Below are 16,086 nucleotides of genomic sequence, written 5' to 3'. Positions count from 1 at the left end.
TTAATTTAAAAGTAACTATGGGTCATGGTTGCTTCTTACTAATAAATGTAATATATCTTATACTATCCATTTTGGGAAGACCTAAGTCAAGAGAGTTGTTAAAAAACTGGGAAGATCTACTAAGATGGCTGAGACCTAGGGCATATTATTTACAAGGAGAATTTGAGGGAGCTAGGTTTGCATACTTTAGTAAGAATGATGCCAAGGCGAGACGGAAAAGGGACTTACATATACGTGAAGGGTAGTCAGGAGATGAAGGTGCCAAACTCTTATTGATAACACAAGGAAAACTAGTTGTGCTTAGCGGCTACAGGTGCCAGCAAGGGAGGCTCAGGCTGAAGATCAGGAAAAACTTCACCTAGAAGGTAGGTAGATTGCCCCACAAGACTGTAGAGTCTTCATTGAGTGTGGACACTCAAGACATGGATAGAAAAAGTAATAGCTGACCCAATCTAGTGCTGACAATGACCCTGCTTAGATCAAGAGACTGGGCTAGGGACCTGCAGAGGTCCCTTTCCACTCACATTTATGTACTTTCTGTTATATTGTGCTATGATGAAATAACTAAAAATACTGCATGGTAGGAAAGAACAAACAAGGCATTTCAGAAACGTTCTCAGAGTTTTTCTGAAACTTCACAGAGAATTTTCAGAATGTATTTTGTCTGGCAAGTTGTGCGTATTTTTCAGGAATACAAAGGTTTAGTCATCTCCAAATCAGAGCGCTTTACAAAGCCTCAGGCTTGAAAACGCCAAAGTTTTCGAAGTGATTTAAGAACTATACATTTATATAAGAAATATTAGATGGTAGTATTTATTTCATGATTTCTTAGCTTCATTCTTTTTCAAGTAAAGAGCCTCAAGAAGTGTCCAAACAAAACTCTCGTCACAATTAGAGTAAAATTCATATTATGCACTAGTGGTTCTGACAGGGAATTTTCTTATAGTGATGTTTAAACTGTCACTAAAACAAGCATTAATGGATCCCAAGTTAATTCTATGCTTAAAAGAAATGCTTATTCATTAAGGAAATAAATGTAATGTTAGGTGTATGACCAAGGTTAATTTTGACCACTGAGGAGAGACAGGAAAATATTAAAAAGCCCATTCTTAAAAGAAGTACAATTTCTTAATGTTCCATAAAATTCAAGACATGATAGAAGAATTCAGTTGGACACGAAGGTCAGAATACTCAGCTTGTATGGTAATAGAACTAGCTAGTGACTTCAGTGCAGGATTATAAAGTGGATTCTTGTCCCGAGGGAGCCATAAAGGAAGAAAAGGGAGATGGCTTATCTGCACAGTCCTTACATTCCTGTTTATTGCCTGCCTCCCTCCCTCTTGTCCCTTGAAATCCTTCTTTTTCTAACTCATTCTCTGGAGCAACCATAGCTAGATAAAATTGGTTTAATGCTGTATAGGGTGAGTGACTACACAGCTTCACAAAACAAGAACTAACATTATCAAGCAACCTCATTTATCTTAATGTGCTTTCCAAACTGGCAGCATAACAAAATTTTCTTTGTCCTCCACTACTTCTTATCTCCTGTGTGTCTGAGAATGTAGGCTGTTATTCGGAACTCTCTGACAAAGGGAATTGAGAGAGAGAGAGATATGAAAGGTCTATATACAAAAAGGTTTATGAATGCCTGATTTGCTTTTATTCTGTCAACCCTTTTTCCAAAAGTTGTCTCATCCTCCTACTTCTTTTTTCTACCTACAGCTTGACATTTTTGCCCGTTGAATGGGCATTGAAAAAAACAGATGCGTGTTTATGCTGTGTACTTAAATTAGCTTGAGAAATAAACATACCTTTGTCCTTAGTCAGGTTGGCATATGAAGTAATTCAAAGCAAGTCAAGTTGCTTTAGAACTATAAAAAGTCTTCATACAGTAGAACCACTTCCCGACCTGCTTGAAGTGAAGCAAGGAGCCTTAGGTCCAGTTAAAAGCTAGATCTATGACATTGACATTGCAAATAATTAACAACACTTTCTTTATAGCGGTATTTCTAGCTCCAAGTGTGTTAAAGATTTTGTCAAAATCCAAAAAATCTTAAGATTGTCTTTCAAAATAATGCTATTTTTAAAAGTTATATTTTGAATGATTTTAAAACGTTTTCAGCCTATGTTGTGTATGGTATGCAATTTTCAGCTACCCCTCTCAACTGAAAGAATATAAATTTTGTAAAATGAAAGGGAAGACAAGAGACATTGCTGAGAGAAACGTCTTTGGCATCAGAAAGTAATTGCTGTCAGAGTTCCTGAAGGAGTGATCTTGAGATTAAAATTAAAAATTAAAAGTAGAAAGAAACTTTTTAAATCAGGTACTGAAGGAAAGAATCTGTCTCACTTCAGCTGCCTATAGGTAGGCATCTAATCATAGGTAATTGTCTCTGCTCCTTTTATGACCAATGTAAAGGCATTTCAGAAGATGAATACTTCCTCTTACCCTGTGCATCTCAGAGGATCCAAAGAGGGGATCCCAGAACTTTCTGTCTCTTTCAATTGAGTCAACAATAGGTGTAGAAATCTTGGTTAGAGTACATTGCCAAGGAAGTCAGCTTTTGCCTTCTGCTCAACTACAGGCTCAGCTTTTGGGACACTCTTGTGGTTTAACCCAGCAGGCAGTTAAACATCACAGAGCTCTTTGCTCACCGCCATCCAGTGCAATGGAGGAGGGAATAAAAAAGTAAAACTTATGGGTTGAGATGAAGACAGTTTAGTAGGAAGGGATAAAATAATATATACAAATATATGTAATAATATATACAAACTGAATGATGCACAAAGCAATTATCACCACCTGCTGACTGATGCCCAGCCTGTTCCTGAGCAGCAGCTGACCCCGGCCAACTTTCCCAATTTATATACTAAGCATGACATCATATGGTACGGAACTTCCCTTTGGCCAGTTTGGATGAGCTATCCTGGCTGTGCCCCCTCCCAGCTCCTTGTGCACCTCCACCGTCCTTGCTGGCAGGGCATGAGCATCTGAAAAGAGCTTGACTTAATATGAGCACCAGTAAGCAACTAAAACATCAGTGTGTTATCAACATTATTCTAAATCCAAACCGTAACACCTGTACCAGCTACTAGGAAGAAAATTAAATCTATCTTAGCCTAAATCAGGACAGACATAAGCATGGAGATGTGGTTGAGTGATGACAAGCTAAAAGAGCACACTTGTATAGAACAGCCAAATCAAGACAGGAAGAAGATATGATTATCTTTTAAAAAACTAAGTCTACTTCTACTCAGGGAAAAGAAATACTTAAGTTAAAGGAAGCTGCTCACATAGGAGCAAAGCATTTTAAATTGGCTATGGTGTGTCTGGGCTAAGCTCTAGAGCAAATAGAAAGGTGAGTTTCTATACAACCTACCACAGGGTAGAACAAGTACTGGAAACTTTACTAACTGTATGATGTTTTTGTGAAGGCCTTAAAACAAACTTTTAACAGTTCAAGCAGTTTGTATGTTGATTAGCTGCTTGTGGTTCATCCATGTTACATTTGATAGAGGTTCTCAAATTCATTGAACAATGTGTGCATCAAAAGTATCCAAACTTTAGAGGGTGGGTCACGCCATTTGCATTCACATTGATGTCTCAGACCTGTAGCACATAACCTGTATTCAAGTTCTGGGTATACTAGTATAAATGGTAGTTATATACAGAAATTTGCGAGAAGAGTATGTTTGTGCATGAAGATATAAGGATGCAACAGAATATGGAGTAGCCTGACAAGGAAAGTGTTAGCAGCTACAGAAAATTTGATCAGACAAATACCAGAAAATATTATTCTGAAAATTGATTAGTATAGAGTTAACACTTTGCAGCCTTAGTTCTAATTCAAGTGGTTGAGATTCTGCACTAATGGGGAGTCTACTCAGTTCCAGTGGGGTTCTTGGCTTTCCCAGTGGAAACTTGAGTCAGTTAAAAAGCAGTATGTTCTCCTGAGTTTTTGCATCACAACTATAGGTTATTCTCTCTCATCCTCTGGGAACATATGCCTTTTAAACAAGATGAGAACCATTTGTAGATTCAACTTTTTGAAAAGCATGTAATGGCAATACATGATTCCAGTTCTTGCTTTTTTTTTAGCCAATTCACTTCCACTGCTTTTATAGAGGTAAGAAACATTTCAGGACATTTAAAAATGTTCTTTCTATACTACAGCTCTTATCTACAGCAAACCTTGCAAGCACACATCCTTGCCCCTGCCACCAGAACAATTACTGAGTAGGCACAGATATTTGTATAGTGAACCAGTTCAGGGAGCTGAACTTGTTTAAAATTAACATTCTGGGTGGGTTTCAGCCAAATTTTAACTTGGACCAGTCCTCCTGTTTAGCTCATCCTGTGGCTATGTGAATACTTGTGCTAGCAGAGGGAGGAGGAAATGGTGGCCTGGAGATGGCAGAGTGAGGCCATAAGTGATGGTTTATGCCTGAACTAATGACATCCCTGTTAGTAGCCAAGACTTTTTTGTCTAAAATGATAAAACCTTTATGCAGCCTCCAAGTCCATTACTAGACCTGTGAGAAGCAGGTGGCATTAGCTCCACCCTTTCCTGTGAAGAATTTGTTTCAGTTCCTGTTTTCCAGCATCTCTTGCAGCTGCACCCATCTTGCTGCAGGTTGACTGGGCCAGGGCAACCAGTTTGGTTTTTTTCACTGGCAACTAGTATTTTTTTTTATTGAGATCTGATGTTTCTCAGGCATTGTCACGACTCCAGAAGCCAACAGATTTTAAAGTCAAGTGTGCTGGGAGATGCCAAATAATGCTGCTAAAGGGATTTCTCCCCATCTTTCTGTTACCAGCCCAAGTGTTGCCATGTGACGAGTGTAGTCCCCTGAATGTTCTTTTCTGATTCCTTGTACCTTGTATTTTTTGTATGTTTTTCGACTTTGTGAATTCCAGACACGTGCCATGAAATAGTAGTTAAAAATCAAGTATCAGAAAGCAATCCTCCTTGCTTCGAGCTAGATTTTTGGGGGGAGGTTCTTATTCTTTCAACTGTCTTGATTTAAGACAAGAGTGAAGAAGTCACATGTTTGAAGAGAAGATCTGAGGAAGAGGAAGTGAGAGAGTTGATGAGAACTAGGGAGCAAAGGAAGCAATAAAAGAAGATACTGTAGATGTTAAGAACATATTAAAATCATCGTGATAAATAAAGCAGTTTTGAGTCCCCAAGATGTACAGCTGAAGACACTACTGTGCCTTTTGAAATGTGCTTTGATGGCCTTGTTTGTGTCTCTTTCCTAGGCAGCCCAACCAGAGCAAGCTGACCTTGAAAAGCTCTTTGGAAAATGTAAAAAGTCTCTGTTGTCTGTAATGAAGGGATAGAGAACCTTTTTACAAATTCGTGCAGTAATTGCATTATTTGTTCCTCATATCTGAGATATACATCTGTTTTCTCCTTTGGGAGTTGAAGCAAAAGAACGATCTCAGTCTTTGCCAGTCTCCTAGGGGTACATGTTCTGTCCCACACCATTTTGCATAATAGGAGTGTATATCAGACTTCAAAGTAGGTATGCGAATACTAAACCAGAGCCCAGGAACATACTAGGACAAAGGTGTCACATTTCAGTGGATGTATAGCACGTGAATCACATACTATGCTCAGCATACTTTATGAATTTGAGATGACTGCTTTGTGACATAAACATAAATTTATGGTTCAGAGATAGGTGGTTCCTGTAGGGATTTTCATTGGCTCAAAAAATGTTAAACAGTAGGTTGCCTGTGAAGTAGTAAGTTTAAGAGTTTTGTTGTGTGTTAAAGCATGTTTCATTTTGTTTGAATACCAGTCACTGAATTTAAGTAGACAGTTTCACTTGGAAAGAGTTTTTTAACATCTTGGCCCCAAATGTGCCTTGTGCCTCATGGCTTGCTAAGGGGGATAGCAGAAATTCTGTAGGATTTTAATCAATGTGTCTAAGGGCATGAATTATCATTTTAATTTCTATTAAAAAGTATGACTTACTTTATGGTACAGTTATTTTGTATGTTTGTGTGATGCATAGTCAGTGTTTCTGCTTTCTATCTGTACTTCACATTGAATTGTAGAATTATTTCAGAATGTGAAAGGGTATATGGAAGGCACTGAAAGATGTCAAAGGCTTTAATTAATTTAATACGATGACCTAGAATTTCTTTGTCCACTAGGTTGTCGTTAGATTAACAAACATTTGAATATGTTATACTCTACATGTGATCTTTAGAACTTATTTCATGCACTTGTAGGATGATAAGGAAGACATGTACAAGATGTTGAAATTTCTTCCAGATATTTGTTGAAGCATCAGTCAGGAAGACTCACCTCCAGTGAGAGCACGAACAGTTATGCAGAAAGACCATGTATTTCCTGCTACCTGGTGGCTTAGTTGAGAGAAGTGGAACTACAGTTAAAAGAAGATGACATGTTATATGACTGAATTCAAATAAGGAAAAGATCATCTAACGTATTGAAAATATCCAAACTATAGTGGGCTCCACCCTTGTAACAGCAATCAGTCCTAAACCAGAGAAGGCATTTCATAAGGCTTGTCTTTCTCACTTTTACCTAAAATACTTCGACTGAACTGCAACATCTGTCTCTGGACCCACAAAGTTCTCGTGGTAACTGGAGCCCTATTGTTCATTCCCATGTCTTTGGACAGCTATTGCATGGAGGCCACTTTGCTTTGATCTCAAGTGAATCACCTATGCATACATTTGTTCAGTCAAGTGTTACTGTGAGGTTATACTTATGAAGCCCAAGGTGTGTGGAAGTTTTCAAAGTAGCTCAAAAAACTCATGATTTATTGCTTTGTGATCTCTTTGAACATAGCATAGATGCTAGCATAGTAATTCTTCTTATACTATTCCCACATCATTCGCAGTTTCTACGTTATGAAATCCTCATGCAAATTTATTTAGCTTTACTATATTAAGTGGATGGAAGCTGGCTTTACTGCTGGTTTCAGTTTGTTAGTAGTAAAATGGAATATTTGGCTGTATTGTTGTAGGTGAATTAAGAAAACATTATGTGGATTTATAAATATCAGATGGAACCTAACTAACTTTTTTGAAGGATTTTTCATGACTTTTTCAGTTTCACACTTCCTGTGTAGCTGTATTAGAGACAGAAACCGGGGGTGTATTACAACACTTCAGACTATTTCTTTTCTTTACTTGTTTCTTCAGCTTCTGTTTCAAAAATAGGCAGGGAGAGTACTGCCTGTAATCTGGAGTCAAGTACTGTTATTACTGTAATTTAAAGCAGTAATTTAAAAGAAATAAAACAAATCCAACAAAGAAGGAAGCCAATGCTCAAGATTTCCAGAGTGACTAGTGATTTTATTTTTTTATTAATTTAAGAATCACACTTACATGGTGTCTAACATGGGACAGATGTTCATACAACCTTAAGCCTGATTTTCAGTGAATCTTAAGCGCGTAACATATTTTGAAGCTATCCCATATGTCATTTGCCTTGGTAGATGGAATTCCTACCCAGGTAAATTTGTATGTCTCATCAGTTTATTCCTTTTTGACGTTACTCACCATAAATCTGTTTCTGTAAACAAAACTAGCAAATATGTGCCAGGCTTAAACTGAAATGTTGTCTATGACCACATAATAGTGAACACTATTTACTCTGAAAGAGCTCTCATGGAATGGCAGAGTGCTCCAGCCCCATTTTTAAAATGGAGATTTGAAACAGAGATGTGACTGAATCGTAGTGCGGGTGCAAACCTTTAGGGTCTGGTCTTTACACACCCACTTGTCAAAATCAACCACCACGCCAGAGTACCCTCTGGCCACTTTCTGCCTAAAAAAAAAAAAGGCTTTTCTTCAGTGGGGACAAAAGGTGCAAGTAGGAAAGAATAAGATAAAAACAGTGCTATCTGTGCCCTTATGCTAATTGAGGATCAGGATGTGGCTGGGTTTTGCACATGCCCTGGAGCTAGACATAGTCTGAGAGTTTAAGTGTCTTTAAGGTCATACAAAATAGCCTCAAATATAGAAGAAGAATATTAATTCAAGTCACACAGCTCAACTAAATATGAAGCTTTTTATTTACTAGTTTTCTTTTGTACCTTGGTGTGTTGTTTTTAAGATAATAGGAGGGATGCTTGTCTTTTGGGATTTCAAAGGCAAACAGTGGTCTAGATTTTCTGCTTAGTGCAGTGTCAGTGTGATCTGTTCATGACAACTAGAACTAAAATCTAAGGTTTCAATAAATGCTCCTCACATTATTCCTCATGTTAGGTCTATGATATCCTACAGAGCCTATCAAGGTAGAATTGCCTGTTAGAAGATTTCTAATGAATGCATTCCTTCCTAGTACATGGCTAGTCTGAATAAATAGTAAACATATGCTGTGCATAATGAAATTCTTCCATCCAATCTTGTATTGTGTAATGTTCACTCAATGTGGATATTCATAAATATTCATGTGATAGGACTGTTCATACTTCAGTTACCAAGCAGCATCTTTCTTTCTAGAAAACTTGTAGTGCATTATAGGAGAAAAATATGATTTTTTTACTTATTGTCCAAAAGCAAGAAAGTAAAATCCTTCAACTATGTTGGAGTAGAAGCTTACGTAATATAAAAGAGATTGAGATTTTGGGTTCCTTGCCTTACTCTTCTGTCTGTATCACCAAAATCCAGCAGGACCAGCATACAGTATCAGCCAAGAAAGTAAAACTCTTAGTGACATCAGTAAACAGAAAATTGAAGCTGACGTTTCCTGGCCTGTTTTCAATGCAGATTGCTAGGTGACCTCATTTACATCCTAGAACTAGTCCATAGCCAACGGACACGTATGTGGCCAGTGATGCGGTTGCACATTCATATGAGTCTATAAGTGGCAAAGTGCATATGAAAGCAGTCAATACGGCAGTTGTGACACTTAACAAACTGATGCAAAAGCACTAACAAAAGATGCTTTTGTGAAAGTTAAAGCATCTGTCATCTGCTGAAAACTCAATCAAATGTTGTCATCTTGTCCTGGAGCTATTATTTCTACAGCAGTCCCAATTCCCCCTGCACAAATAAGAGCAAACCATATGTCCTTATGTCTGATTGGTATCTCTGGAAGTAACTATTCTATCATCATGTGACTAGTGGGTGGTGCTTAGGGGGCATTGAGTATGTAGATTTTATTTAGGCAACTACAGGAAGGAGACTTCTTCTGCACCAGCATGACACATACAGAGATGGTTCGCTCTCTCAGTACCACAAAGTATTATTTTAATCTCATCTTCTGAAGTAGTCTGTTAGAGAGAAAAGTATAGAAGAATTTCCCTTTAAGCTACTTGCTTAGATGCAAAATATTGGTTTCAAATATACTAGGAACCTAGTTTTATATCTATTTTTAAGAACGTTACAGCTGTTGAAAGGAAACCACTAGTAAGAATGCCATCATTTTGTACAAAACTGGTCTTCTCAAAGCAACTCATTCTCTCCTGTGATTACTGCCCTTGTATAAATATTTATTGCCTTTCACATAATTGCCAATATGTTGGACAGTGCATTTAGCAATTATGGAATTAGTGATATGTGGGTATGAGAGATCCTCTGTCTTTGCCTAGAATCCCAAGGCCTTGAGACTGCATGTACAAGATTAAATAGGTACTGTAGGTATATTATGTTGCTCCTTGGAGCAGAGAAGACTGTGGCCAAGGTGTCTGCATCTTGCCAGTTCATCAGACAGAGTTAGACAAGATGTATGATTTTGCTCAGAAGGAAAAGAGCAGTGATTTTAATTTACAGAATGGCTGAGGAGGCCTGCAGCTCCATTGGAAACTTCTCGTAGTTCATATATGGAAAAGGTTGAAAACTGCTGAAGTTAGTAATGCATTGATAGGAGCAGGAGGAGGTGAGAGAAGGAAGAATAAGCACTTTCTTTCCTGTTCCCGTGCATCCCTATCCAGCCAAAATTGCTGATCGCTTATCACTGCTGGTGACAAGAATGTCTGAGATGGCAAGTTGATGCCTGTATTCCACAATGCTGGCAGGGCAGCATATCTATTTTTGAGATGGAAAACTCCAGCCAAGTAAGTGACATGCTACATTGGACAAGGTTCTAACTACGTACAGCAGCTAGACAGGCTGGGACTCACACTGGTACACTGGTCTAATGAGATCAAAGCCCATGCATTTCTTTGGGCAAAGCCCATCATGTTTTTTTAAAGAAACATCAATAAGAAAAATAATCACCTCACTTGTTCATTAAGGAAACAAAAGCCATATGGAAATTTGTCCAGCGTTCATGATTAGGAAACAACAACCACTGAAACAGTCACGTATCATCTAATCAGCTGGGAATAATTCTTGTTTCTTATTCTGCTTTTTGGTGCGTCTTGGAAACATCAGCTCTTGCTCTTGATTGTCTTTAATGACAGCGTTGATGGTACTGTGTAATTCGCCTTTTCTATAGCATTGTATCCTGGGCCTCTATTGTGGGAGTCTCATTTTACCTTTCTCTGCATGCTATGTCCAGCTAATCTTATTTGGTATGTCTATAATGTCTGTGCCTCTGATGCTTTCTTACTTCTCTCTGGATTTTTTTCCATTTTTCTGATGAAATTTTTGAAGAGGGATAGATAATAATGATTGCATTTTCAAGGAAGATACTAACAACTTATATACTTTTACAGTAATCGCTAAGTTTACTGAAATAGCAGAATCATTCTGAGTTTGCTCATTAATTGTTAATTCACACAAAAAAATTAGAGGGTTCATTTTGGAAATAGGGCCTGATGTGCTGTGTAATAGAGCAACACGAAATTTGTCTCCATAATTTTACCATCCAGCCCATGGTTTGTGGTAGATGTCTTGAACTTGTGTGTTCTTTCAAGCGTACAATTAGCTTAGTTATTTTGTTTCTTTAGAAATTGATGATTCATCTGGCATTAACCACTGGCATCCTTCTCCCGTGTGTTCTGTGCAGGCTGCTTTGCTGCCCCGTGTGAATTTCCTTAGTCTGGGTCCTTCAGTCTCTTACTACTCTTGGTATGGTCCATCTGTACAAGTGAGAAAGGGACATTTGGCTTTCATTGGATATTTATTGGGCATTATCTATTCGTCTTTTAAAAACTGAAACCTGGTCTGTGTAATATCCAAATTCCATTGATTTCTGTTGGAAAGTTTGTCTTAAATTCTGGTTATGGGCCTTTTTATTGGGGGGAGGGGGGTGCAGAGAGGGGTGGGGTGGGTTCTAAGCCCTTTTCTAGTTGTAGTAAACTATTTTGTTATTAAATTCACTGAGAGGAGGATCAGCCATGGTCTTTTATTTATTTATTTTGTAAAACAGCATATATGATTCTAGTTTTAGGAAGTATATTTAAGAATGGAGATTCGGCATCCTCATCAATGCCAATGCATCATATGCTCGCTCCACCAGTTTTGTTGTTTATTCTTGATTTAAATGTAGATATTTGGTGGATTTCTTTCTCCACTAAGTTCTCCAGCAGTTAAAATTGCTCAGAGAGGAACTGATAAATAATTTACAGCCATAAATTTCTAAATGCAATGAATCTTTCATGTGGTAGATCGATCTGACTGTTGTATGTTTATAAATGTAACAATGAATGTTTCAATTTAATTTAATTTACTTTTTGGCTTGCACCTTTTTATTAGTGTTGTTGCAGAAGTGGATATTGTCTCACTAGCTGAAAGTGGTAGTTAATGTTTTGGAAGCTTCTTCTCATTTGTTTTTCTGAAGCAAAGTTCCTTGTCTTGAAGCCCATGTAAGGGAACTGTAGTAGTTTTGCTCTTCAGGTGTCCATCCCTGTGTTTTAGTTTTATATGCTCATGTCTTCTGTTTGATTTCTATGTTTGTACTCTTCTCTTACATACACTTTTTCAACTCAGTTGCTTTTCCTATAGCTAGGAGATACACTCTGCAACATTTCTGTTGCTCTGCTGCTCTGGAAGAGCAATTTCCTGACACTGGTGGTTGTCCTTCTGGTTTTAATACATAATCACCTGGTTGAAAGGACAGTAAGAAGAAGAAAGGGCAGTAAGAATCACCTGGAAGAAAGGACAGGGAGATCATGCCTATTTCCAGGCCTGTGTCTTTGCAGGGATGTAAGCAGGGACTTAACTCCTAGCCTGGGTGTGCTGTTTGTATTACAGTCTAACCTTTGTATTGTAATCTAACCTAGTAAAAGGGTAGCTTTTGTGCTAATTCACAATTAATTGCCAATACATTGTAACTGATTTTATTTTTTTATTTATTTTAAAGTACAGAATTCTGAATGTAGTAACTGTGCCTGACAGTTAGGTATTAAGTCATAGCCTATGTAATCTTCTTGAATTTTATTATAGAGCTGATACGTTAATGGGGTGACTATGTCCCCTTGTATGTTAATGTGCTATGCACATAATGAGATGGGAAGACTGTGATAAATCTAGTCTGAGTAGCCTCTCATATACTGCTTATTAGATAGAGTAGAATAGTAGTACCTTGTGTATTCAAAACTGGGAAATTATCATCTCTGCATAAAGAAAGACGTCAGTGTCCAGGTAGGACTTCTTTGTATCTGTGGTGGGAGGGGTTCAGGGAGTTACCCTGATCTTGTCTGATTGCTATTTAAAGCTCCAGTGGCTTACAAAGGTGAGAATGTGTGTAGCTGCCAAAAGCTTTGTCAGCAAGAAGCCCAGCCTAACTCATGTCAGGACACCTCTTTTCTGGACAGAGGACAGGATACAGGAAGAAGCGGTTTGATAGTTATACCAACCAAATTGCTTTTTTATCTGTTTATTGTTTTGCTTGTGAATGGGGTTTTGGTGTACCTATAAATAGCTCGGGTATTGCTGGGAAAGTTCCCTCCACTCCAGGATCTTTTGCAAAGAATCAACACAACTATTGTAGCAAGGGGTGGCTCCTAGTTTTGCCACAGCTTACACTGGGGCAGCACCTTGAATGCAACCCCAGAAGATATGCTTTTGTTGCAAAACAAGGGAATTACTGAAGTTATCAGAATGAGCTGCTAAGAAGAGAAAGGGATGAAGCAGATTGCCACTGTGCTACAGTTACCTTAGGCCAGGGCAGATGTCAGTGGTCCAGGCACAGAAGAAGGGTCAGAGGTTATAGAAGATTATAGAGCCCAGCACTGAAGGTGGCGACTCCAGTCTGACCTCTTCCCTAATTAAACCAAAAATGCCAAGATTTTTTTTGATTTTCTTCTTTTTTAAATGATTTCTTTTTTATTATTATTATTTTCCAGCTTCAGACAGAGGAGACTGACAGAGAACCTGCAAATAAAGTAGGTATCAACAGGCATGACCAGTCAACAAATACCATGACAGAGTCCAAACATGCAATTAAAGCAAAGTGCGTCTCTCTCTTTTAGAGCAGATTGACTGGAATGGTGTTGCCATTTAACCTCCGAGAGTCTTCTCAGACTGTAGTGGTGTCAGCTCTCTCTGGGCTTATTTGTCTGAGTCACTAATAAGTCATCAGAGTCATTCACTTTCCATATGAGGTTATGGGAGAAAGGCATGTCTGGGTGCTCCTTGATAGTCAGAAGGGAAAGGTTGCTGAGGAGAAAGAGCCTGAGCTATGTGCAGCAGTCAGACAAAGCTCTTTGGTCTCTGGATCACACTGCGATTCAGTTGCTTTTGAAGAAAATCTGAAAAATGTGATAATGATGGGGAGGTAGGGCTGCAGCTGTAAGTCTGCATGCTTGCAGTATAGTAAGCAGCTCAAAATTACAGCCTGTTAATAGATGTGCATATTTAACCTCTTAGAAGGGCTATAGCTCCCTGCTGTAGTACAATAAGAGTGGTAATACTTACGATTTAGATTGCGCTTTCTATTTTCAGAGCTGTGCCAGCATTAGGTGTTTGAATGTAAAACAGGTGGGTAATCTCTGGGCAGGATTTTAAGCTTTTTGATTTTGGTGTGGGAGAGCAGTGTTATTTTGCATAGTTCCCAGAATAAAAAGACATTCACACCCTTCTGCTCCCATAGTGTGTTCATGGCGTCTTTCAGCCTCCTCCCAGGAGAGAGACCCGTGCAGGAGCTGATTTCTTCTCAGATCTGACCACCGGAGCCCTCAGTAATTATAGCGGTGTTGAAATTCCGAGCTAAAAACAGAAGTGCAGCATGTGGCTGTTCCCCATGTGATTCGGAAACCAGGAAATTGAAAGAGCCTGACTGAGAGAAGAGGGAGTACAAAGCAATGGACACATCTAACATTTATTTAGAACCCGCTTCGCCTGGGACGCAGGAGCTGTCATCTGCCGGAGCTCATTACGCATGCAGCTGGAGCTGAGCCTGATTGGATGTAGTAGGACCTAAGGCGAGGGGGAGAGGGAGTGGGGAGAGAGTTCTCCGCTCCGCACTGAAATGTAAACACTGGAAAAGGAGAGGGAGTGTAACGCCTTTATGCTCCGAAGAGTAAGCAGCTGGTTGTGGGCTCCTGCAGCTCCAGCAGCATACCTTTTGCAGGTCTAGCTGTGCCCAGCTTGATGAACAGAAGCTGACACTTGAGAGGATCTCTGGCCTGTGGATATAAATAGGGGACAATTGGGATGGTCTAGCTTTCCCCGGTGGCGCCACAGCTCCTTCGTGTTCCACGCCACAGCTGGGACACGGCGATGGACATGAGCATGAAGAAGTTCACAGTGCGTCGGTTCTTCTCAGTCTATCTCCGCAAGAAGTCTCGGTCAAAGAGCTCAAGCCTAAGTAGATTTGAGGTAAAATTCACCTTAACTTTGTTCAATGTAGCTATTACCATTAGGTACTGGTAACGGATTTAAGAGAATGCCTGTGCTTACTAATGTGATAAGTAGTTAAAGGTGATCTTTCCCTGGTGGTGGTGATGTTTGCACCTGGTGTTCTTTGTTTCAGTGCAGTACAGTGCTTTTTCTCAGTAATATTCAATACATTGCATAATATATTCAGTGTGTTGCTAAGGATCCTTTTATCAGCCTGGCAGGGGAGGAGGAAGCTGGTTCAGGACACATGAAGTTGTAGGAAATAATTACCAATCCACCTAAATTAGCACAAATGGTACCATACTTGGCAATAGCCTCATATTTTACTCTTCCTCCCCTGCGCACATACCATTGTTTCTCAGTGCCAGATTTCCAAATAATTAATCAACCTTCTGGCACCTTTTATATATATGTTAAACAAGGGTTTTCTTGCTTATTTGTCAGTAGGTTCAAATGCTTGCACAGATTTTTGCATTTATCTTCTCTCTTATGTATCTGGGGGGGGAAATGTTATAAGGAGAAGTTGTTCCTCAGGAGTGGGGAGACAATGTAAAATTAAGCCTACAATGATTTAGCAGTGTGGGGAGATGCAGGCAGCTCAGTTCAGAGGTATTAGTAGATATGAATGTGTGAATAGGCTAGAATCAGGATTTCTGCCTTCCTTCCTCGAACCATTGTTCTTCAGCCCTATATTTGGAGCTGTGAATAGTCGGCAGGATGTGAGATCAATTGAATACATGTCAGTTATAGTTATGTTGTTCACTTTATCATTGCAGATGATCTGCAACCTCTGCATTAAAAGAGAGGTAGATAGAGTCTGATTCCCCTTTGCCTCTCATTTGTTTTGTGCTGGTGTACTTCAGTTGACCTCCACGGAGTTATTCTGATTTGCACTGGTATTCCCAGGAGGAGGATTAGTCTCATGCTGTATGAATACATTTTATAATATTATAACCTTAGTGTCCTATTTAAAGTACCAGATAATTGTCTGAACATAAAGTTCTTCATTTGTCATTGCTTAAACAGGACATGCAGGAAAGCAGAGATTTTGGCTGATGTGTTTTGTTGGGTTTTTTTCTTTCATATCTTTAAAATAATCTCTTTCTAAAAAATTATCTTGTAAGGTACCTAATTTTATTTCACTTATTGAATAGTCATGCTGTACATTTAAAACAAACGAGTAAATGAAAGTTGTTCAAGTTCCCTCCTTGCACCAGCCTTGTCCCTCTAGGACTGAGGGTAGAAGGCACGAACCCTTTTTTCCCCTGTTGTGAACCCAGACTTGCAAAAGCTAAACTGAAATAGGTGTTCTTTATAACTTCACTGAGCTTGTGCTACAGCAGAGCTAACAAAAAATAGCCCTGGAG

At 38.9% G+C, this 16,086-nt stretch overlaps 1 protein-coding gene across 3 annotated transcripts in view; it reads left to right on the top strand.

Moving 5' to 3' along the window:
* Positions 1–16,086, top strand: part of RPS6KA2 (ribosomal protein S6 kinase A2) — a 297,537-nt gene that overhangs the window by 112,684 nt on the left and 168,767 nt on the right. Inside the window, exon 1 of one of the 3 annotated variants that reach the window (XM_069852242.1) lies at positions 14,150–14,698. The exons of the other annotated variants lie outside the window; for them this stretch is intronic. Coding sequence (XP_069708343.1) covers positions 14,600–14,698 — 99 coding nt within the window. The 5' untranslated portion in view covers positions 14,150–14,599. Of the gene's footprint in view, positions 1–14,149; positions 14,699–16,086 lie in introns of those variants that run through there. 3 annotated transcript variants of the gene reach the window in all.

The sequence above is a fragment of the Phaenicophaeus curvirostris genome, chromosome 2, assembly GCF_032191515.1.
Source record: "Phaenicophaeus curvirostris isolate KB17595 chromosome 2, BPBGC_Pcur_1.0, whole genome shotgun sequence".
NCBI classification, from domain to species: domain Eukaryota; kingdom Metazoa; phylum Chordata; class Aves; order Cuculiformes; family Cuculidae; genus Phaenicophaeus; species Phaenicophaeus curvirostris.
The sequence above is the reverse complement of the archived record's forward strand: the minus strand, read 5'-3'. Positions and strand labels throughout refer to the sequence as shown.